At 42.9% G+C, this 17,725-nt stretch overlaps 1 protein-coding gene and 1 non-coding gene across 6 annotated transcripts in view; both read left to right on the top strand.

The window, feature by feature from the left end:
* Elmo1 (engulfment and cell motility 1) overlaps positions 1-17,725 on the top strand; it is a 510,385-nt gene that overhangs the window by 178,767 nt on the left and 313,893 nt on the right. For all 5 annotated transcript variants that reach the window (XM_029468420.1, XM_021180510.2, XM_029468421.1 and 2 more), the window contains 3 exons: positions 5,130-5,229; positions 13,830-13,981; positions 15,960-16,038. In XM_029468420.1, the coding sequence (XP_029324280.1) occupies positions 5,130-5,229; positions 13,830-13,981; positions 15,960-16,038 (331 nt within the window). The remainder of the gene's footprint in view (positions 1-5,129; positions 5,230-13,829; positions 13,982-15,959; positions 16,039-17,725) is intronic.
* Positions 10,264-10,398, top strand: LOC115029145. Its single transcript, XR_003834713.1, has one exon. It is a non-coding gene; the product is annotated as a small nucleolar RNA SNORA17 (small nucleolar RNA).

Raw genomic sequence — 17,725 nt, forward strand, 5'->3', positions numbered from 1 at the left:
AAATCTCAGTTTAATAGTATGCAAATCACTGAAAAAAATTATAGGACTTGTGAGATGGTTCACTGGCTAAAGGCACTTTTCCTGCGTCCAGTTCCTGGGATTTTTATGGTGAACAGAGAGAACTGACTCCTGCAAGTTAAGTTGTCCTTAGATCTACACATGTGTGCAATATTGTGCACACACATGGGTACACACACAGTTATACACACACACACACACACACACACACACACACACACACACACATCATATCATCATCATCCTCACCAAAACTACATATACAGTACATAAAAGTAAAAATTAAAAAAACGAGAACTTTCTAAAATTTAGGTGAAAATACATATTGCATAAATAGCTAACAAGAAAATCTGAGAAGTCTATTAGGTGCCTGTAAGCTCTACTGTAGGACAGGTTATCAAGACAGCATGATACTGACCTAAGAGAGAGGCAGGTTGATTAATAGAAATATAACCAATTCCAGTGTTCAGGAAAGAAGTCGTGATTATGCCTGCTAATATGGGTCCAGCAGGTCCTGGAGGATAAGTAGAGTGTCTAGTTGGGGATTTAGTGATCTACAGCCTCCAATGGAGGCAAGTGTTACCCATAGTTGATGGACATAGGAAGCCTGAACAGGGGAGGAACTGTAGCCTTTAGTAAGGGTCTGTTTGCTACTGTCCATGAATGGCTTTACAAGTTGTCTTTATGTTTATTACTTCGCTGTTGGTTCTGTCTTGGGCACACCGTGCTATGGAAAGATTTGCAAGGACTGTGCTTTTACAAAACTACCAGCTTAAGTTTACATGCTTGTTTTTAGACTGGCTGGGTTTTCCTTGGAATGAAGGTTCATCTTCACGTTGATGAGAAACATTTACTTGAGTCATTCCAGCACACATGGTGTGTCAGCTGGGAGAATGGAAGTGGACCAGTGCAGCAGTCAGTACTGCAGACTCCTTAGCACAGTACTTCGTTAAAAACCAAGGAAAGCTTCCCAGAATGTGCCTCGTGGTTCCTTTACATTTGTAATTCTTTAAAGGCTTCCCCCTCCACTCTGCACTGATGTCAAAAGTAGAATCTGAGCCTTTGTCTTTCCTTTGTGGAGTTTGAGTCAGTCCTGCAGGAGTGGAAGTAAATATTGACAACTGAGTTCGAGACAAGCTGCTAGCTCCACCTCATTGGAAAGAAGTCTTTTGATTTAAAATAGAATAAAAATTTACCAGGCCGTCTTTACCTTGCATCTGAAGTTTTAAAGTTGAATTGTGAAAAAAGTTTTCATGGAAGCACACTATGCCACTTAGCAGTTAGCCACAAGGAGTTATATGTACTCTGTGGAATAGATGTATATACATATACCATAATGTGTATTCCGTGTATGTATGCTATATATTGTACCATACTACAATACTATTTAACAATTAATATGTTAGGAGGAGATCATACTATATGATTCTTTCTATCAACCTGTCAATCATCTAGCTATTGTGTTAGTGAAAGGGCCAATTCTGACCAGAGAGCATCATCTTGATAGTCAGGTTGTATGGCACAGCCTTTCTTTTCCTTGGCAGTCATTATTGTTGATGGTGTCTGGCTATTACAGAGCTTGCAGTGTGCAACCTGGGAATTTCTGCTCTTGGTCCTCAATAGCTATCCAGATTAAAGCCTTAGACAGCTCATTTGGAGGTTCAGAAACCCGCATCCTTCTCTCCATTTGTCTCCTTTCCCAGGTCCTTGAAGCCTGTTCGGGGATCTGTAGACAGATCTTTCCGGTTCGGGGATCTGTAGGCAGATCTTTGAAACAGAATGATTGTCTCCTTAAGGCCATTTGGATTGAGATTTCACTACGCAGGTAGCTGAGGCACTGAATCATGTTGCCTTTAGATCCCTTTAGAAGGACTGTATATGATTTATTTACCGTAATGGAGACGGATGTGGAGCCTAAGGCCGTGGGTGCTCCTGGGCTTAGATAGCTGGCTGGGAAGGAAGAGTTGAGCCATCAGGGGACGCTTTCTTTGGCATTGTTGGTTCTCTGATCACCAAGGCAGGTATGTCAGTGCTGAGTGCAGGCTGTGGTGACATCATTCTACTTCTCCGTGGGGCATGGCAGACCCTTCATAGACACTATGACAGCCTCAAAGAACCATGACCCCCTAAAGGTCTGTGAACCTTTATCATATCAGGTATACACAAATGCCAAAGATCGTTTTATTCTTTGTATGTAAATAAACAAAATTGCCATAATACTTCTGAATAATACGTTTATTTTATTATTGTATGCCTGTATAATGATATTCCCACAGCAAAACAGAAACCTACCCAGTTAAGTTATAAATCTCTCTAATTGAATGTGCTACCTGTCTTTATTTTCTGAGGCATTTTCTCCTGTAGGGGTTGATAATGGGCTTTTTGTGATTCTCTTTTTGTAGGGTTGCCCTTGCAGTTTTATTTAAACTTCCTTGTTTTTTTTAAACCTATTTTCTATTCTTCCTAAGTTTTTGATCTTTCCAATAATTCTTCATATTCTGCGCTTTCTTCTGAGGTACACTCGATCCTCTGATGCCACCTAGGGGGCACCTGCAAGATTAGGATCTTCGTGTTTTCCCTGCTTCTATGAACAGAGCACCTTTTCCACAGTGGGCTGTGGAATGTTTGAAACCCTTAGCATCATTTGCTTTTCAAAATCCTAACTTTGTGGTGGCTTAGCCAACCTCTCCCTGCTGCTTACTTTTCTCCATTGCTGTTTGAAGGGCTGGAGGCGTGTCAGCTGGCTTGCTTTTCCTAAATAACCCCCAGGGTAGGACCATTGTCACCATCACTGGCTTCCTCTTCCCTAGCTTTTGAAAGCCTGGAGGGACAGTCAAGTAATTTGCTCTGTTGAGCGGGAGGCCAACCCTTTGCTCTGTGACTTGAGATCTCCTAATTGTTTCTTTTGAGCGCCTCTCTTTCCCTCTGGTCTCTGAGTTACTGTCCTCCTGAGTCATTTCCTTTTTGATGGGCTCCTTTCAGCATGATGACCGCCAAAATGAAAGTTGATTTTTAAAGCTTGACTGAGCAGACCAGCAGCAGGGAGGGCTATGGAGAAGACTCTGTTCATGACTTCTTTTTCACTGTTTTAGTTGATAACAGAGAACTTCAACCTAAATTTGTTTTGAGACTTAGAAATGGAGAAATAATGTGATGTGTTATTCTGAACAACCAAGTAAAAACTGAGTATGGACGTATGCATTACTGTATAATGTAGTATAAGAGTTCTGACTGGCATTCTGGGATCCTTGCTTTGGTGAGGTCATGCATCATGACAGGAACATCAAGTTGAGCACAAAACCCCTTCCCATGCTCGAAACAGGATGAGGCTAGGGCCTCGCTGCCCTCTTCAGGAGCAGTGATGTAAAGACAGCTCATTGAGCCCCATCTCTCAGGTTCCACTAGTTCTCCATAGGGTTAAGGTGGGTAAAGTCTTAAACCCACAGGCCTCTGGGATGTGCTGACCCTAACCACAGCACAATCTAATCTGTGTTTGAAGGATCCAGTGCTGAGCCAGCAAGCCCGTTCTGTAGAGTCATTATCTCCATAGATGTGCGGGTCTTTGTGCCCACCATGGCTGGCAGAGTAATGATCTGTGGGAGGCAAGAAGGTAGTTCAGCTCAACACAATTCAGTGGCTAGTGTTGCTTCAAACTTTAAGAGTCTAACCCCAAATAGTTTATTTTAGGCATGTTTAAGTATAGTGTAACTTGGTGCAAAATTTTCCCGATAATAACTCAATCTGTGCACACTATAAAGCTTAAGGCATGAGTACATCAGAACTCTCTGTAATGTATAGGTGGCATATTACATAAAGTTGGGTTCTATAGGTTGACTACATGTGACATCTTCCATAAAGATGGGTTCTATAGACTGAGAAGCTCATGATAAGGGCCCAGGGCTTCCTCTAGCACTTAATCTGTGAACACAAGAACCCCTGTGCCTCCCACACATAGACATTACTTAAAATACAATAACTAAATAAAAAATCCTAACTCATGTAAAATAAGTGATCTACTTACATACCTATTTGCACGTGTACATACATATAGTGTATATGAATTTCTTTTGTGATATCTTTTGACTTGTGTGTATATGTGTGTATATGTTCATGTAGGTACAAGAGCATATGGAGGCCACAAAGGGGCTTTGGAACCCTTGGAGCTGAAGTTAAACTATCGGTGGTTGTAAGCCACCTAACATGGGTGCTGGGAACTGAACTGTGGTCCTCTTCCAAGGACAACAGGAACACTTCACCACTGAACCATCTTTTCAGTGCCTTTGAATCCTGTGGTAAGGGCTGGTGTTATGGGGAGCCCACCAGAGATGATCACTCAACCACATCTCTTAGCCAACTGAAAGTCTTTATTCCGGCTGGATGGGACTATACACAGGGATTTGGATCACCATGAAGTCCTCAGCATTTAGATCAAGGGGATTTTAAAGGGGAAAATCAAATCCTGTTATCTTCCTCGGTAGCTGAAGGGGAAGTTTGCACAAGCAAGCAGTTTAACAGAAGCTAAGCTAAGTTGGCTGGAGCATTTTGGTCTCGGGTCCTAGAACAGAGTTGGATTATTTTCCACAGGATTCTAAATCAAGGAAATCAAATTCTGAGTAAACATGAAATTGTCTGCCACATTCTTAATATTATAGGTTTGAGTTTTTCTTCTTGAATCCTATAGGCCATAAAGTTCCTCTCTTAATTATCTGCCATTTGCTGAGAAGTTGCTTAAGCTAACATTACCAAAAGCAATGATTCTTTTACACTTTTTAAAGCACTCTCTGTGCAGCCTTTTGCTATACAGCAATTATCCAGCTACTGGGTGGAGGAAACAGAGTTGCAGAGGGGTGAAGTGAAATGCCTGGTGGGACATAGCCCTCCAAAGTGTGTCCCACGGGAGACAAACCTGTTGAGTCTCTGGCTCTACTTGGTGATTTCGAGTTCCTGCCCTGTCCCCTAACTTGTATGTGAATACTGTCCTGTTAGTGTCCTGCTTCTTACCCCTATGGCCTTTGAAAACTTGACTCTCTTAAACCTTCTCACTGCTACATCTTTCCTGGTGCCAAGCTGTGGGGTCTGTGATGATGATGATGATGCCTCTTGTTTTGCAGCTTTGGAGACATGCTGTCCTTCACTCTCACAGCCTTTGTGGAGTTGATGGACCACGGCATTGTGTCGTGGGATACATTCTCAGTGGCCTTCATTAAGAAGGTAAGGCAGCGCTTCCCTAGTCTCTCGCCCTTTCTGTTTTCACATAGAGTTCTCTGCATTGTAGGTATTTTATAATTCTTCTTTTAGTTTTTATGTTGAAAGTGGTGCGATTTTGGTAGTATTATATATGTGGGGAAACAAAACCCGCAAATGCTGTGTAAAAATTGCATTTTGTCCCAACAGATATTATAAATGGTAGCGTGTAAGAACCCAGAGTTAAAGAGCAATCAAAGTGTTCTGCTTCAATTTGCATAATATAACTATAGATCGGCCTAACAAGGCAGAGAGAGAGCTAACTGGGGATGGTGTCGCCTTTTGAAGTCTCCATGTTCAGTTCCAGTGATACACTCCTAATCCTTTCTAAACAGTTCATCACTGGCGGAGGTGGGAGGACTAAGCAAGCAAATATGTAGTCTTTGGGCACCATGCACCACCATTAAGAGATAATGTTATGTGTTTTCCGTTTGACATTCATCTTGGGGAACAATTTGAAATTAAAGACAGGAGAGAGACATAGTCTCTGGACCAAGGGTGTTGGCAATCGAAGCCCCACAGGTCCCATGTCTGTAGGATGTGGTATGTTTATTTAAGGTAAGAGCTAATTGGAAACTAAGGGACTTCTTGGTATACTTCTAAATCTTTCTTTTTCTACATCTACACATTCAGAGGTAGAGGTAAGTAAAAGCGCATCATACTGTTGGCTAAATTGCTCAGAAGAAAACTCTTAGATGATCAAGTCAAAGATGCTGATGGGTTACAAAGATCATTCCCTGGTGGCGGGGTATGTCTTCGCTTTCTGGAATAAGTTCTAGAGAGATAAATCCACACACGAATGATACTGGGTTTAGTGGAATTTTATACTTAAAAATTTTAATACTTTCTGAATTTGCAGCAGGTCTTTCTTTCATAATCTGAATGTCCCGTTCATCCTGTGTCAGAGACCCTCTTGCTGGATAGTGACAATGCTGTTCTGCATAGGAGGTTTTGAGAGTTATGTGTGTTCGATGGCATTAGCTTTCTGGGTTTACTGTAGTCTCCTCCTCCTCCTCCTCCTCCTCCTCCTCCTCCTCTTCCTCCTCCTGTGTGTGTGCATGTGTGAATGCACACAGTCACATACACACACAAATACACACACACACACACACACACACACAGATGCACACAGAGACACACACTTAACTAAACCTAGCTTACGTCAGCAGGGTCATACTCTCTTCAGTGGCACGGGGCCACTATCTTGTACTGAGCTGTCCTCCTTGACCTACCCATAACAGTTCAGGGATTCTTGCTTCCATCTGAGACACACCCATAGCCTGAGATTTTTTAAAAAGAAAATCATATAGGTTGAAAAAATAGAAGGAGCATGGTGAAATTTGATTTAAATATATTTCCAAGGAAATGCTCATTATTATGAGAAAGTAATAATAAAACTTTGTTTTTTTAAATGATCTGAGTTAAGTGCTCAGAGACGATTCAGGTTTTTAACTAGTTAAGATGATTCCAATTCACTTTAAATTAAATTTAAAAGCCGCATTAAAGCTAAGGAAGCAAAAGCTAATTGCCCTTGCAACTTAAATCAAAATTGAAATATTTTTCAAGGCAGCATCCTAGTACATTCTTTTTCTAATTTCTATTGTGTTGCTACTTAGATAAGAGAGTTTGGGGGAAAAAAAAGCAGAAAATTGATTATGCTGTGTAAAGTTGACCCTTCTTATCCATTAGCTAGACCAAATTCAGCCTTCTGAGCAGCTGGATTTGTGTGCGGGCTTCAGCAAAGCTCCGCTAGGAAATCCACAAAGCCAAGTAAAATGCCAGGGCAGTGCTTTGTCTGACAGGGAAAGGCAAAACAACAGGATACGAGGACCTGGCTTACTCTGCAGATAGGTTGCATTCGGAACAAACATTCAGGCATTCTCTTCACTGACCCGTGAGTTTCGCCTTTTGGAGAGATTTATGAGCATCTACAAGGGTAATTTAAAATTTCATAGTGCAGCTTTATCTTATCTATAGATGGCCCTTTTTTGCCTCTTTTATGTTTCATTTATTTTGAAATTGAATTAATTAATTAATTTATTCACTTGACAACACAATATCAGCCCTTTCTCTCCTTTCAGTACCCCCTCATGCAAATCCTTCCCTTATCCCACCTCTGGGTGTCACCCTTCTTCACCCCTCCCTCCGCACATCAAGTCACTAGGAGACAGGGTGTATCCTCTCCCACTGAGGCCAGACAAGGCTATTTAGGGGTACCCAGCCCATAGGCAGGCAGGCAGCAGGATCAGGGACAACCCCTGCTCCAGTTGTTGGGAAACTCTCATGACGCCCAAGCTACTCATCCGCTACATATTTTAGGTGGCCTGGGTGGTCTTTGGTTGGTGGTTCAGTTTCTGGGAGACCCCAAGAGTCCAGGTTAGTTGACATTGTCGGTTTTTCTGTGGGGTCTCTGTCCTCTTCTGTTGTCTCAATCTTTTTCCCTGCTCTTAAAACACCTCAAGCTCCTTCAGATGTTTTGGTGTGGGTCTCTGCATCTCTATCCATTGGCTGCTGAATGGAGCCTCTCAGAGGACAGTTATGCTAGGCTCCTGTATCTTCAGGCTCTATGGATGACCTTTTAAAGTTTAGATAGTGTTCAAGAAATTGGAGACCTGAACAGTACTTTTGCTCTCCTTGTTTTACATACTGCTGATGCCACTTATATTCTGTATTTGTGGTTGGGTCAGGGGGTGAGGGCATGTGTGGGGTGTGTATGCATGTGGGTTGTGAGGGAAGTCAGAGGTCATCTTTGAGTGTTGTTCCTCTGGAGACATCCATCGTGGTTTCTTTAGAACGGATGTCTTACTGGGACCCAAAGCCTGCCAGTTAGGTTAGGCCAGCAAGCCTCAGGGATCCACCTGTTTCTGTCTCCCCAGGGATAGAATTACAGGCACACACCACTACACTTGGAGTTTTGTTTTGTTTTGTTTTTTTTTGATTCATGTATGTGAGTACACTGTTGCTGTCTTCAGACACACCAGAAGAGGGCATTGGATCCCATTACAGATGGCTGTGAGCCACCATGTGGTTGCATGGAATTGAACTCAGGATCTCTGGAAGAGCATTCAGTGCTCCTAACGGCTGAGCCATCCTTCTAGCTCTACACTTGGCTTTTCACATGGGTGCTTTGGATCAAACACAGGTCCTCATGCTTGCGAGGCAAGCATGCCCTTAGCTTCTTAAAAGTTCCCCAAACATTCCCTCTACTTACCGATGAACATGAATGCGTGTCCTGAAGAAGTCAAATGCATTCTTATTACTCACTGCTCCAGTGTCTGTCTCCCAGATACAGACTTGCTTTCATCAGTCTGTGCTGTTCTGACCTCAGCTGGCTCAGTGATATGGCGAGGAGAGGCTGAAAGGTACAGAAAAAGCACTGTTAATGTTGTGTATGGGGTGGTGCAGCATTGTAAAATTTACCCAGGTAACCTGTAATCTCCCACCACTATACTCTCTTCTATAGTTTACAATGTGGTCACCAGGATGTTTGTAGCTTCACTATTAAGGAGTTTGTCTCTAGTTTCCTGGAGGAAGACAGTTAGTACATATGCTTAGATCACTTCTGACGGAAAGAATCGGACCATTTAAGTGTCTGGTTACAATTGATGGATAACAACAGGGGGAAGATGTCAGTTTCAAAGCCCAACTGGTGCTTGCCTTAGGACTGTGCGAAGACTCAAGCAAACTGGGCACATACTTTACACCAGGCCTGTTCCCAGCTCCCAACTGGGTTTGGGTAAGATGCTCATTAGGTGAAATACTTTAGGGTTGCAGACTGATATTCTTTGTTAAAAGAGGAATGAAGGTGAACAATTAGTTTCATGGATGAGATATACGGAGACATGGCACCTAGAAATGAAGTATGGGTGAAGATGCTAATGCTCTTAAATGAAAGCAATGATCATTGGTGATTTTACCACCACTCAGTATCCCACTGGGTGTAGGAGAAAATTAATATTTTCCAAAGAACTTAAAATCTTTTTAAAGAAGGTGTCCTTTATCTTGGAAGACATTTGAGAGTACTAAATGAATATTTGGAGGGAGTAATTGTTGTCAAAGGATATTTGCAGAAGTAAGTGGTAAATTTCCACTTAATGAGAAACTTGACAGGGGATAGAGAGACGACTGAGCAATTAAGAGACTGGATGCTCTTTTAAAGGACCAGGGTTCAATTCCCAGTAACCACACTGCTGCTTACAACCATCCATAACCATAGTTCCAGGGAATCTGACACCCTCTCTGGCCTCTGTGTGCACTAGGTACACAAGTGGTGCCTGGATGCACATGCAGACAAAAAAACCCATACACATCAAAGGAAAATTAAAGTTTAAAAGTGCTTGAGCATTGGAAGCCAGACATGGTGGCTCATTCTCTTAACTCCAGTACTCACCCCAGCATTTATGAGGCTATGGCAAGATGATCCTGTGAGTTTGAAGTTAGCTACTCTGTGCTAGCCCGTGGACTCCTGGAAACCCTGAGCTACATAGCAAGACGTTGTCTTAACAGAGAGAAAGCTGTAGGGAGGAAGAAAGACATGGAGAAGGGCTGGGGTGGGAGTGGGATTTGAGCACAGAGGAAACACAAGGTGATGCTTTGGAAACAGTGGATTGAGTGTTGTGTGTACACATGGAAGTGTGTCAGAGGGCAGGGATGGAGGATAAGGAACTAGGGATATTAACCAAGAATGATTATGGAAACTTGGAAAGTGTGACGGTTGATGAGAAGGAAGAAGTCAGGAGACAATGTGATGGTTTCCACATCATTTGATATTAGGCTGTGTTGCAATATTTAAAGAACATGACCTTTTGAGTGCCAAGAATAAACCATGTGCTTCATAGCACATGCCCTTTTGTCTATCCCTGCTGGATTACAAGGAGACTAAAGTTAAAACTGGGTCATGACTTGAATCATGTTAATTGGTATAGTTCTGTAAGTGGAGATCTGAACCACTGAACCTAGTAACGAATGAGTAAAGACTGAAAGAATAAGAAAAGGAGATGAGTTGCCCTTAGATGCGTCGCAGGTGTGGCTGCTTGCTGTGTCACATGTACGTCAGTAGGTGGCAGAGAGGATAGAGGCTATGCCTACACTCAGTGTTCTGGGCTATGACATCTGAATGATTAGTAGCTTAACACTCCATGAAAAAGCAAGCCTGAGATAACCACCAGTCTGGGGCCAGGCAGGCCGAGACAGTCCCTCAGGATGGGGAACAATACAGAAATTAGAAGAAGCTGGGCCACAGGCAGGAGTGAGCCTGGGGAAGGGTTGCTGGGGTGGAGCAGGCAAGGAACGAGTTTGAGAAAACCACCAGATGGGCACCATGGGGCCCAGACAGGGATCTAGCCTCAGGTGACCTAAACTAGTCTGGTGCCATGCAGGCCTGTGGTGGGGGGAGGCTAGACCATGCCTGGTCATCAGAGATGACTCCTGCACCATAATATACAAGTAGGGCCTAGCACTTCTGGGACAACCCCAGATACTCAGAGGCCATGGGGGCCACTAAGAAGAGCAAATAAGTATGCAGAAATGGAAGAGAAAGAAACTGAAGGATGTGGATACAATGAGGAGAGGCAGAACTGGCGACTCGAGGGCAGTGAGGAACAGCCTGATGTGAGTAGCCAGAGATGCCACCTGGGACCATGGTTGTCTCCTGGCTTGTCCTGCTGTTGGGGGCTACAACTGGCTCTGTGACCCTAAACCCCTGTGAGCAAGGGTATGTTACTACTGATGTCCTGATGAATGTCCCTGGTTTGGGCTGCTGCCTAGGGGCATGTTGAAATCTGAGGGCTTTGCAGAACTGGCCCTATTCCTTACCTGGGCAGCACAGCAGAGCTGGCCCTGCATGTGGGAGCTGCAGGTATGCTGCCCAGAAGGTGTGAGTGCAGGAGAGCTGGCCCTGCCTCTTGTCTTCTAGGAGGTGCCATGGATGAGGCAGAGATGCTCTCCTCCCTTCCCTCACCATCTACGGTAGGCAGGTGAGCTAGCCATTTCCCTTTCCAGCTGCAACTCATGGAAAGTGGGACCTGCATATCACCTGGGTGACAGGGTAGAGTTGTCCCTGGTTGCAGGGGTTGCGGGTGAGCTGGCCCAAGGCTGTGAGATCTGGAGAGCCAGAGGGTTCACTAGCTCAGATACTTCTCAGGCCCAGATCCAGGGCTTTGAATTGGGCCACCCCAACATCTACTCCATTGATGAACTAACTGCTTGAGTTCATGAAGAGGTCTGGTCCTCCAGATCCAGAGCTCCAGGATCTCCATGACACAGGTTCCCAGTGAGGTTCCAGTATTGATAGAGTCGCAGTAGTCAAAGAGTGTGTACCAGACCGATGACTCATTGCGACAAACATCTGCAAGCAAAGGTGTGTGAACAAAAGTGCAAACTGTGGGACACACTGCGACATACTACAGCTTCTACAATGAGGTTTTTTTCCCTCTGGGGGTGGCTTGCAAGGATGGAGAGCAGGTACTAGGGGAGGGGGAGATGAGTGGGATTGGGGTTCATGAGTGAAAATCATCAAGAACCAGTAAAAAAGGTTTTTCTGAAAAGCATAATGCTAGAGGGGAGGAAGGGAGAGGGGGGAGGGGGAGGGGGAGAGGGAGAAGAAGAAGAAGAAGAAGAAAAAGGAAGGAAGGAAGGAAGAGAGAGAGAAAGAAAGAAAGAAAGAAAGAAAGAAAGAAAGAAAAGAAAGAAAGAAAGAAAGAAAGAAAGAAAGAAAGAAAGAAAGAAAGAAAGNAAAGAAAGAAAGAAAGAAAGAAAGAAAGAAAGGAAGGAAGGGAGGAAGGAAGGAAGGAAGGGAGAGAGGGAGGAGGAGGAGGAGGAGGAGAAGAAGAAGAAGAAGAAGAAGAAGAAGAAGAAGAAGAAGAAGAAGAAGAAGAAGAAGAGAAAGAAGAAGAAGAAGGAGGGAAGAAAGGAAGGAAGGAAGAGAGAGAGAAAAGAAAGAAAGAAAGACACAAAGGATGAGGATGGAGGGATTTGACAGTATCAGCAACAGGTTCTCAGGAGGCAGACTCCCAAGACCCTAAGGCACATCTCAACAAAGAGAGGCAAGAAGAGTAGCCAGCAATAAGAGAATTTGTAGAAAGATACTAAGAACCATTGCAATGATCTCTCCTTATATGTTTCCTAATGCCAGTTTGACATATTATGGTGGGATAATAACATGGGGGTTGAAGGAGGATCAGGAAATTTGTACTCCATTCCAAAGGGAAGCATCTTAAGTAAACCGCCATGAGAGAAGAAAGAGAGGTGCTGTTCACATTGCAGATTTTGTAGATTGGAACAGATGTGAGAACGGAGGCAGGAGCTTGCCAGGGACAGTAAACACATTCATGTGAGAGGAGCTGAGATGGTCTTTTAAGGATCTTAAAACTTCCACAGGCTTCCTGTAGTTTGTGCTATAAAAACAGTTGTGGAGCGTAAAACCTCCTGTGGCTGCTTAGCTCCTTTATTACCTCCCGGTGCCTGAGGTCCCGTGGATCTGGCAGAAGAGAGTCAGCACGTTCCCATCCCCGCCTTTACCAGTGGCCCCTGAGCTAGCAACAGTGGCATGGGAGGTAGCTGGAAATGGCCAGGGTGCCTTTGGATTTTATCAGGTTCAGGAATGGAGGGGCTTTGGGGACAAGGGTGTATAACATGGCACAAAGGAAAGAAGTGGTGTTGACAGAGGAAGTTAAGTGTGTACACATCATAGAACCAAGCCAGGCAGCTTTTAAGTCAGACATCTTTTAAGCCATCCTTGTGTGGATGTAATAATCACTTTTTAGTATGAGCTGTCAACAGACAGCAATAACTTTTAATGAGATCTCTAAAATAAAGCCTTTACGGTGCTCATGTGTTAAGACTGCATTGAGCTGTTATTCTAACGCTGTGTTCTGTCTCCCTCTTACATTGTGATTTATTGTATTTAGGCTTTTGCTGCTTAATTTCTTAGGGAATGTGTTTTACATATTATGCTATTATGCTAACATTTCTAATTTAAATGACTTCTTTTTGCTACGTCTCAGAGGGGATAGAAGAATTTACTTTAGCTACAGCACACACACACACACACACACACACACACACACACACGAATAGCGAGAAGAATGGGCAGGTGCAGAGTATTGCCTGTTGAATTATACTGACAAGAATGATTTATGTGAGTTCCTTAAGAACATAACAGGAATACAATAAGAACATAAAAGTCATGGGTCTGGACTGGGTGGATGCAGGAGCAGCCTAAGACTTGGCAATGTTGAAGTTGCTATCTTAACACGAAAGCTCTTCCTTGAGAGCTGAAACTCAGAATAGTAATCCTGGGAAAACCAGGCAGGCTGGTCCTTTGAAGATGTCCCTTACAGAGGCAGTCAGTTATTGCTGAGTCATAAGATGGGTAACTGTATTTTGTGATGAATAATGAACATTATTGACTGCATGCATTTCTTGCTCTTTGGCAGTGAGTTTCCTTCTGACTGTATTGTTCTTTACTGCACTCCCAGTTTGCTTTATTTGCTCCCCCCTTCTTTCTTTCTTTGTTTGGATTCCCATCCGAGCAGGAGCAGTCATTTGTGACCTAATTGTGCTTTCAGATAGCCAGCTTTGTGAACAAGTCCGCCATAGACATCTCAATCCTCCAGCGGTCCTTGGCCATTCTGGAGTCAATGGTTCTCAACAGTCATGACCTCTACCAAAAGGTAGCCCAGGAGATCACCATTGGCCAACTCATTCCTCACCTTCAGGGGTAAGCATGCTAGGCACTCTTGTGCCTTGTTTCTGGGAAACAGTCACTGTGATGGCTTGGGAAACATTGCGAACTGGTTAAATTACGTGCACAAAATGTCTTGACTTGGGAGCAAATTAGACTTATTGGTCATGATACATCCCCAGGGGACCATACATCACTCCTCAGAGCCTAAATCACAGGATCCATTCAGCTTTGGTAAATTTTGGTAGACACTGGTTGAGTTTTACTTTTTATAAGACATAATAGGATACTTTCTTCTCTTAGGTTCTTGATAGTATCCGTATTACCTATAATATTACCTGTGATATTTTCTGTGACACTGCATTTTCATAACTTTTTTGGCATTGTAAGTAGTTAGTTACTTCAGGTTACATATTGAAACCTAATGTTTGGAGTTAAGATCCATATGGGGAGAGATGTGGCACTTGTGGCTTTGAGTCTCGGTCACCTTAACTAGAAATTTTTAAAGTCAATCTTCTTTCATCACCAAACTTCAGACTTGATGAATACAATAGTGAAAGAGCCAAACACATGCATTATTTTCTTAAGAGCCTGGGTAAGATGTGGAGGATAAACAACTGCCCTCAAACCCTGCCATCCTTCCAGAGGTTCCACATTTTCTACTCTGTGGTGAACTAGAAGGGTGCTTCTGATGATAACACTGAGAGGGACTCTGTTATGCTGTGTGGCTTGTTTTATTTAAATAGTGGTGGGTGCTGGCAAGTGGAAGAAACATTGTGAGCTAGCTCACATAAGAAGAGTGTTGGTTGGAAGGATATGAGGATGCCTTTTAGTGTCTGGAAATGATGTAAGGTGATGTGTTTTAGGAAAGACTTTGAGTGGCATCAAGGTGACTCCCACCTCTATTCTCTTAGGTCACATTGGCTTATTCTTATAGTGAACCTGATTGAACCACGTGGGATGTGTGTAACTATGTCTAGGAGTATGGATTGGTTAAGCCAGCAGTTCTCAATACACTGAAGATGTTTGCTTTTGTTTGTAGTATAAACCACAAAAGTGCATTAGATGATGAATTCATTTGGAGGTAGGGTGTGAGCAGAATTTAAAATTTATGTCAGGGAAGCTGTGGACTTTGGCCCCAGAGATTTAACTCAATCTTAGAAGGATGGGTTTTGCATGTAGCTTCACTTAAAATGACATGGGTTTCACTGTCTCTTAATTGGAGCAATGTTGACTTCACTGTCTGAATTTCTATTTCTGAATCTCAGAGGCACAAATGTTCATTTAGAGTACACTTCACTGAAAAAAAAAAGCCTGTTGTTTGCCAAGTTCTGTGCTAAGGATGGAGGTGTGGTGTCTAATTCCATCCTAGATACAGCAGCCCTAGGAAATGGTATCTTCCCTGAGTGTAGCTCTGAGGCTCTTGGCTTCTGCCTTAAGCCCTTATTCACTGTTTACCACTTGGCGTCCCTTGGAATTTCTGCCCTCTTTCTAGTGAAGAGCAAAATCTTAAACAAAAAGTTCTAACATTTACTACTGTTACATCACTTGTGTTTGCCAACAATATTTTAGACTATGAAATGTTGCTATGGGAACAAAGCTGTTTTCTTTTAGATAAGCCCAGGAATGCTGAGACATCTACAACTGTTCCAATACGTGTATCAAACATTGGATAGAAAATCACACACACACACACACACACACACACACACACACACACACACACACCCCACAGTATCCTGCCACTTGCTTTTAGTTCAGATGAAGAAGAGAGAGTAAGCCAGCTGGCGTCATGCACTTCTAGGTGATCACTTTTGATCAACTGGTGTAATAACAATTGTGTGACTACCTGTCCAGCCCAGGGATGGAGGGAATATATTACCATGTCACCCATGGCTGCCTGTATTTTCTAGGTCCTGCCTTTCTCTTCTGTGCAAGGCCTGCTGTGTTTGTATGTGATACTGAGCCTTACCATGGCTGACTTTTCTGATTTCCTGGGTTTGTGTCTTTGCAGGACAGACCAAGAAATACAAACTTACACCATTGCTGTAATCAACGCACTTTTCCTCAAAGCTCCTGATGAGAGGAGACAGGTAAGTCTCAGTTCTTTAGTCCTAAGACTGGGATCAGTATGGGGTTAGAAACTCTCTTCTTCCCCTCTGGGTGTTCTGTTCACAGAACAGCCATCCCTTGAAGGCTGGCTGGGGCATAGGAGGAGGGAGTAAATTAAGAAATCATTTAACAAACCAATCTATCTAATAGTAGAATCCATCATAAATTCAGACTATTCTATAACTAACTCAGTCTCAGAAATATATTAGCAACAAGATGTGTACTTTCTTATTGAAAGTTAATGTTGACTCTAATAACCATTGACTTTAAGACTTGCTCATTAGAACAGAGATAGTGTTACAGTGTTTAAATTTAAAATATCCGAGTGATTAGGACAGTAAGCCCTGAAGATCAGTATCCAAGTTCACAATGACCTGTTTGTGGATGTTCAGTGGAGACCTAGAAAGTGGAATTCACATCATCTGTTTACCTAGATGCCTCTAGATTGTGTCAGCTGTGGCAGGTGTACACCTTTATCTGAACTTGACCTTAGATGTAAAAGAGCATTTGAGCTGGTCTACATCCAATATTGGCATTTTTACTAGCATAATTTTCTTATTAAAGGAAAGGCATATTATTTTTACTTAGTGGATGAGGAAAACGAGGTTCCATGGAGTAAAGAACCTGACCAGGTCACCACAGTGGTGAGAACCAGGACTGGAGGAAGTCCAACCTCCTACTTGGTTTTAACTGCAAAGAATTCCAATGAATGCCTGGCAATCAGAGAATCCCAGAAGTCACCAGGAAACGAGGCCCACATTCTCATTCCAATAGATTAAAATATTACCTAAGTATTTATACCTTGAATTTTACAGAACACCCCCTTTAAAGATTGATGATTAAGCCTGGGACATTGTACCCATTGTGCTACTATTGAACAATTTGTTGTCCTGTTTGGGGCCATACAAAGTCATAGCAAGCCATTGTCAGGATTTCCTTATTAATCTAAATGTATGAAATGAATTTGGAAGGTCCAAGCTTTGGTGTTTCCCCTTGGCGTAGTGATTCTACTGGTCCTACGCGCTGGCAAATCCTTTCTTGCTGCATGGATGAAGGGAATGTGCTCTTTGGTTCTGTGGGAGAAGGCACAGCTGCTGAGTGGCCAGATGGATCTTTTCCTTTGCTGTTATTTTAATGAAAGATGTGTTGAGAATGTCTTCCAAATTTCTTTACAAATACTTACTTAATAGCATTATAAGCACTATTTGAAAATAACCTTTTGTTAACAAATTCAAGATGAAGAAGGCTGAAGGACTTTTCATTCGGGTCCCTGGGTGGATCCTTAAAGTCCTTGTGCTCAAACATACCCATAGCATGGTTCTCTCTTTATTCTGTGGACATTTCTTTCACGTGTGCATTTTCCCACCAAAGGGAGCCACCCACCCATGTGCATTGTTTTTATTTACAGACCTATTTTAAAAGCCTACAAAGATATTTGTGGCCAACTTCCCATGCCAGTTGATCTATAGCTACATCTCCATCTGAATGTTTATGCCATCCAAGGCTATACTATCCTCCCTGTGAGTGCTCATGGTTATTGCAACAGTTCACTTAGAGTTGACATATGTCCACCTGGAGGACAAGGATCCTTTTGGTTTCTCTCTAATCCAGCTCCTCCTCTAATGGAGAATTGTATAAAACACTTTTGATTTTCTTTCAATCCCTTTT

The sequence above is a fragment of the Mus caroli genome, chromosome 13 (genome assembly GCF_900094665.2).
Source record: "Mus caroli chromosome 13, CAROLI_EIJ_v1.1, whole genome shotgun sequence".
Classification (NCBI taxonomy): Eukaryota; Metazoa; Chordata; class Mammalia; order Rodentia; family Muridae; genus Mus; species Mus caroli.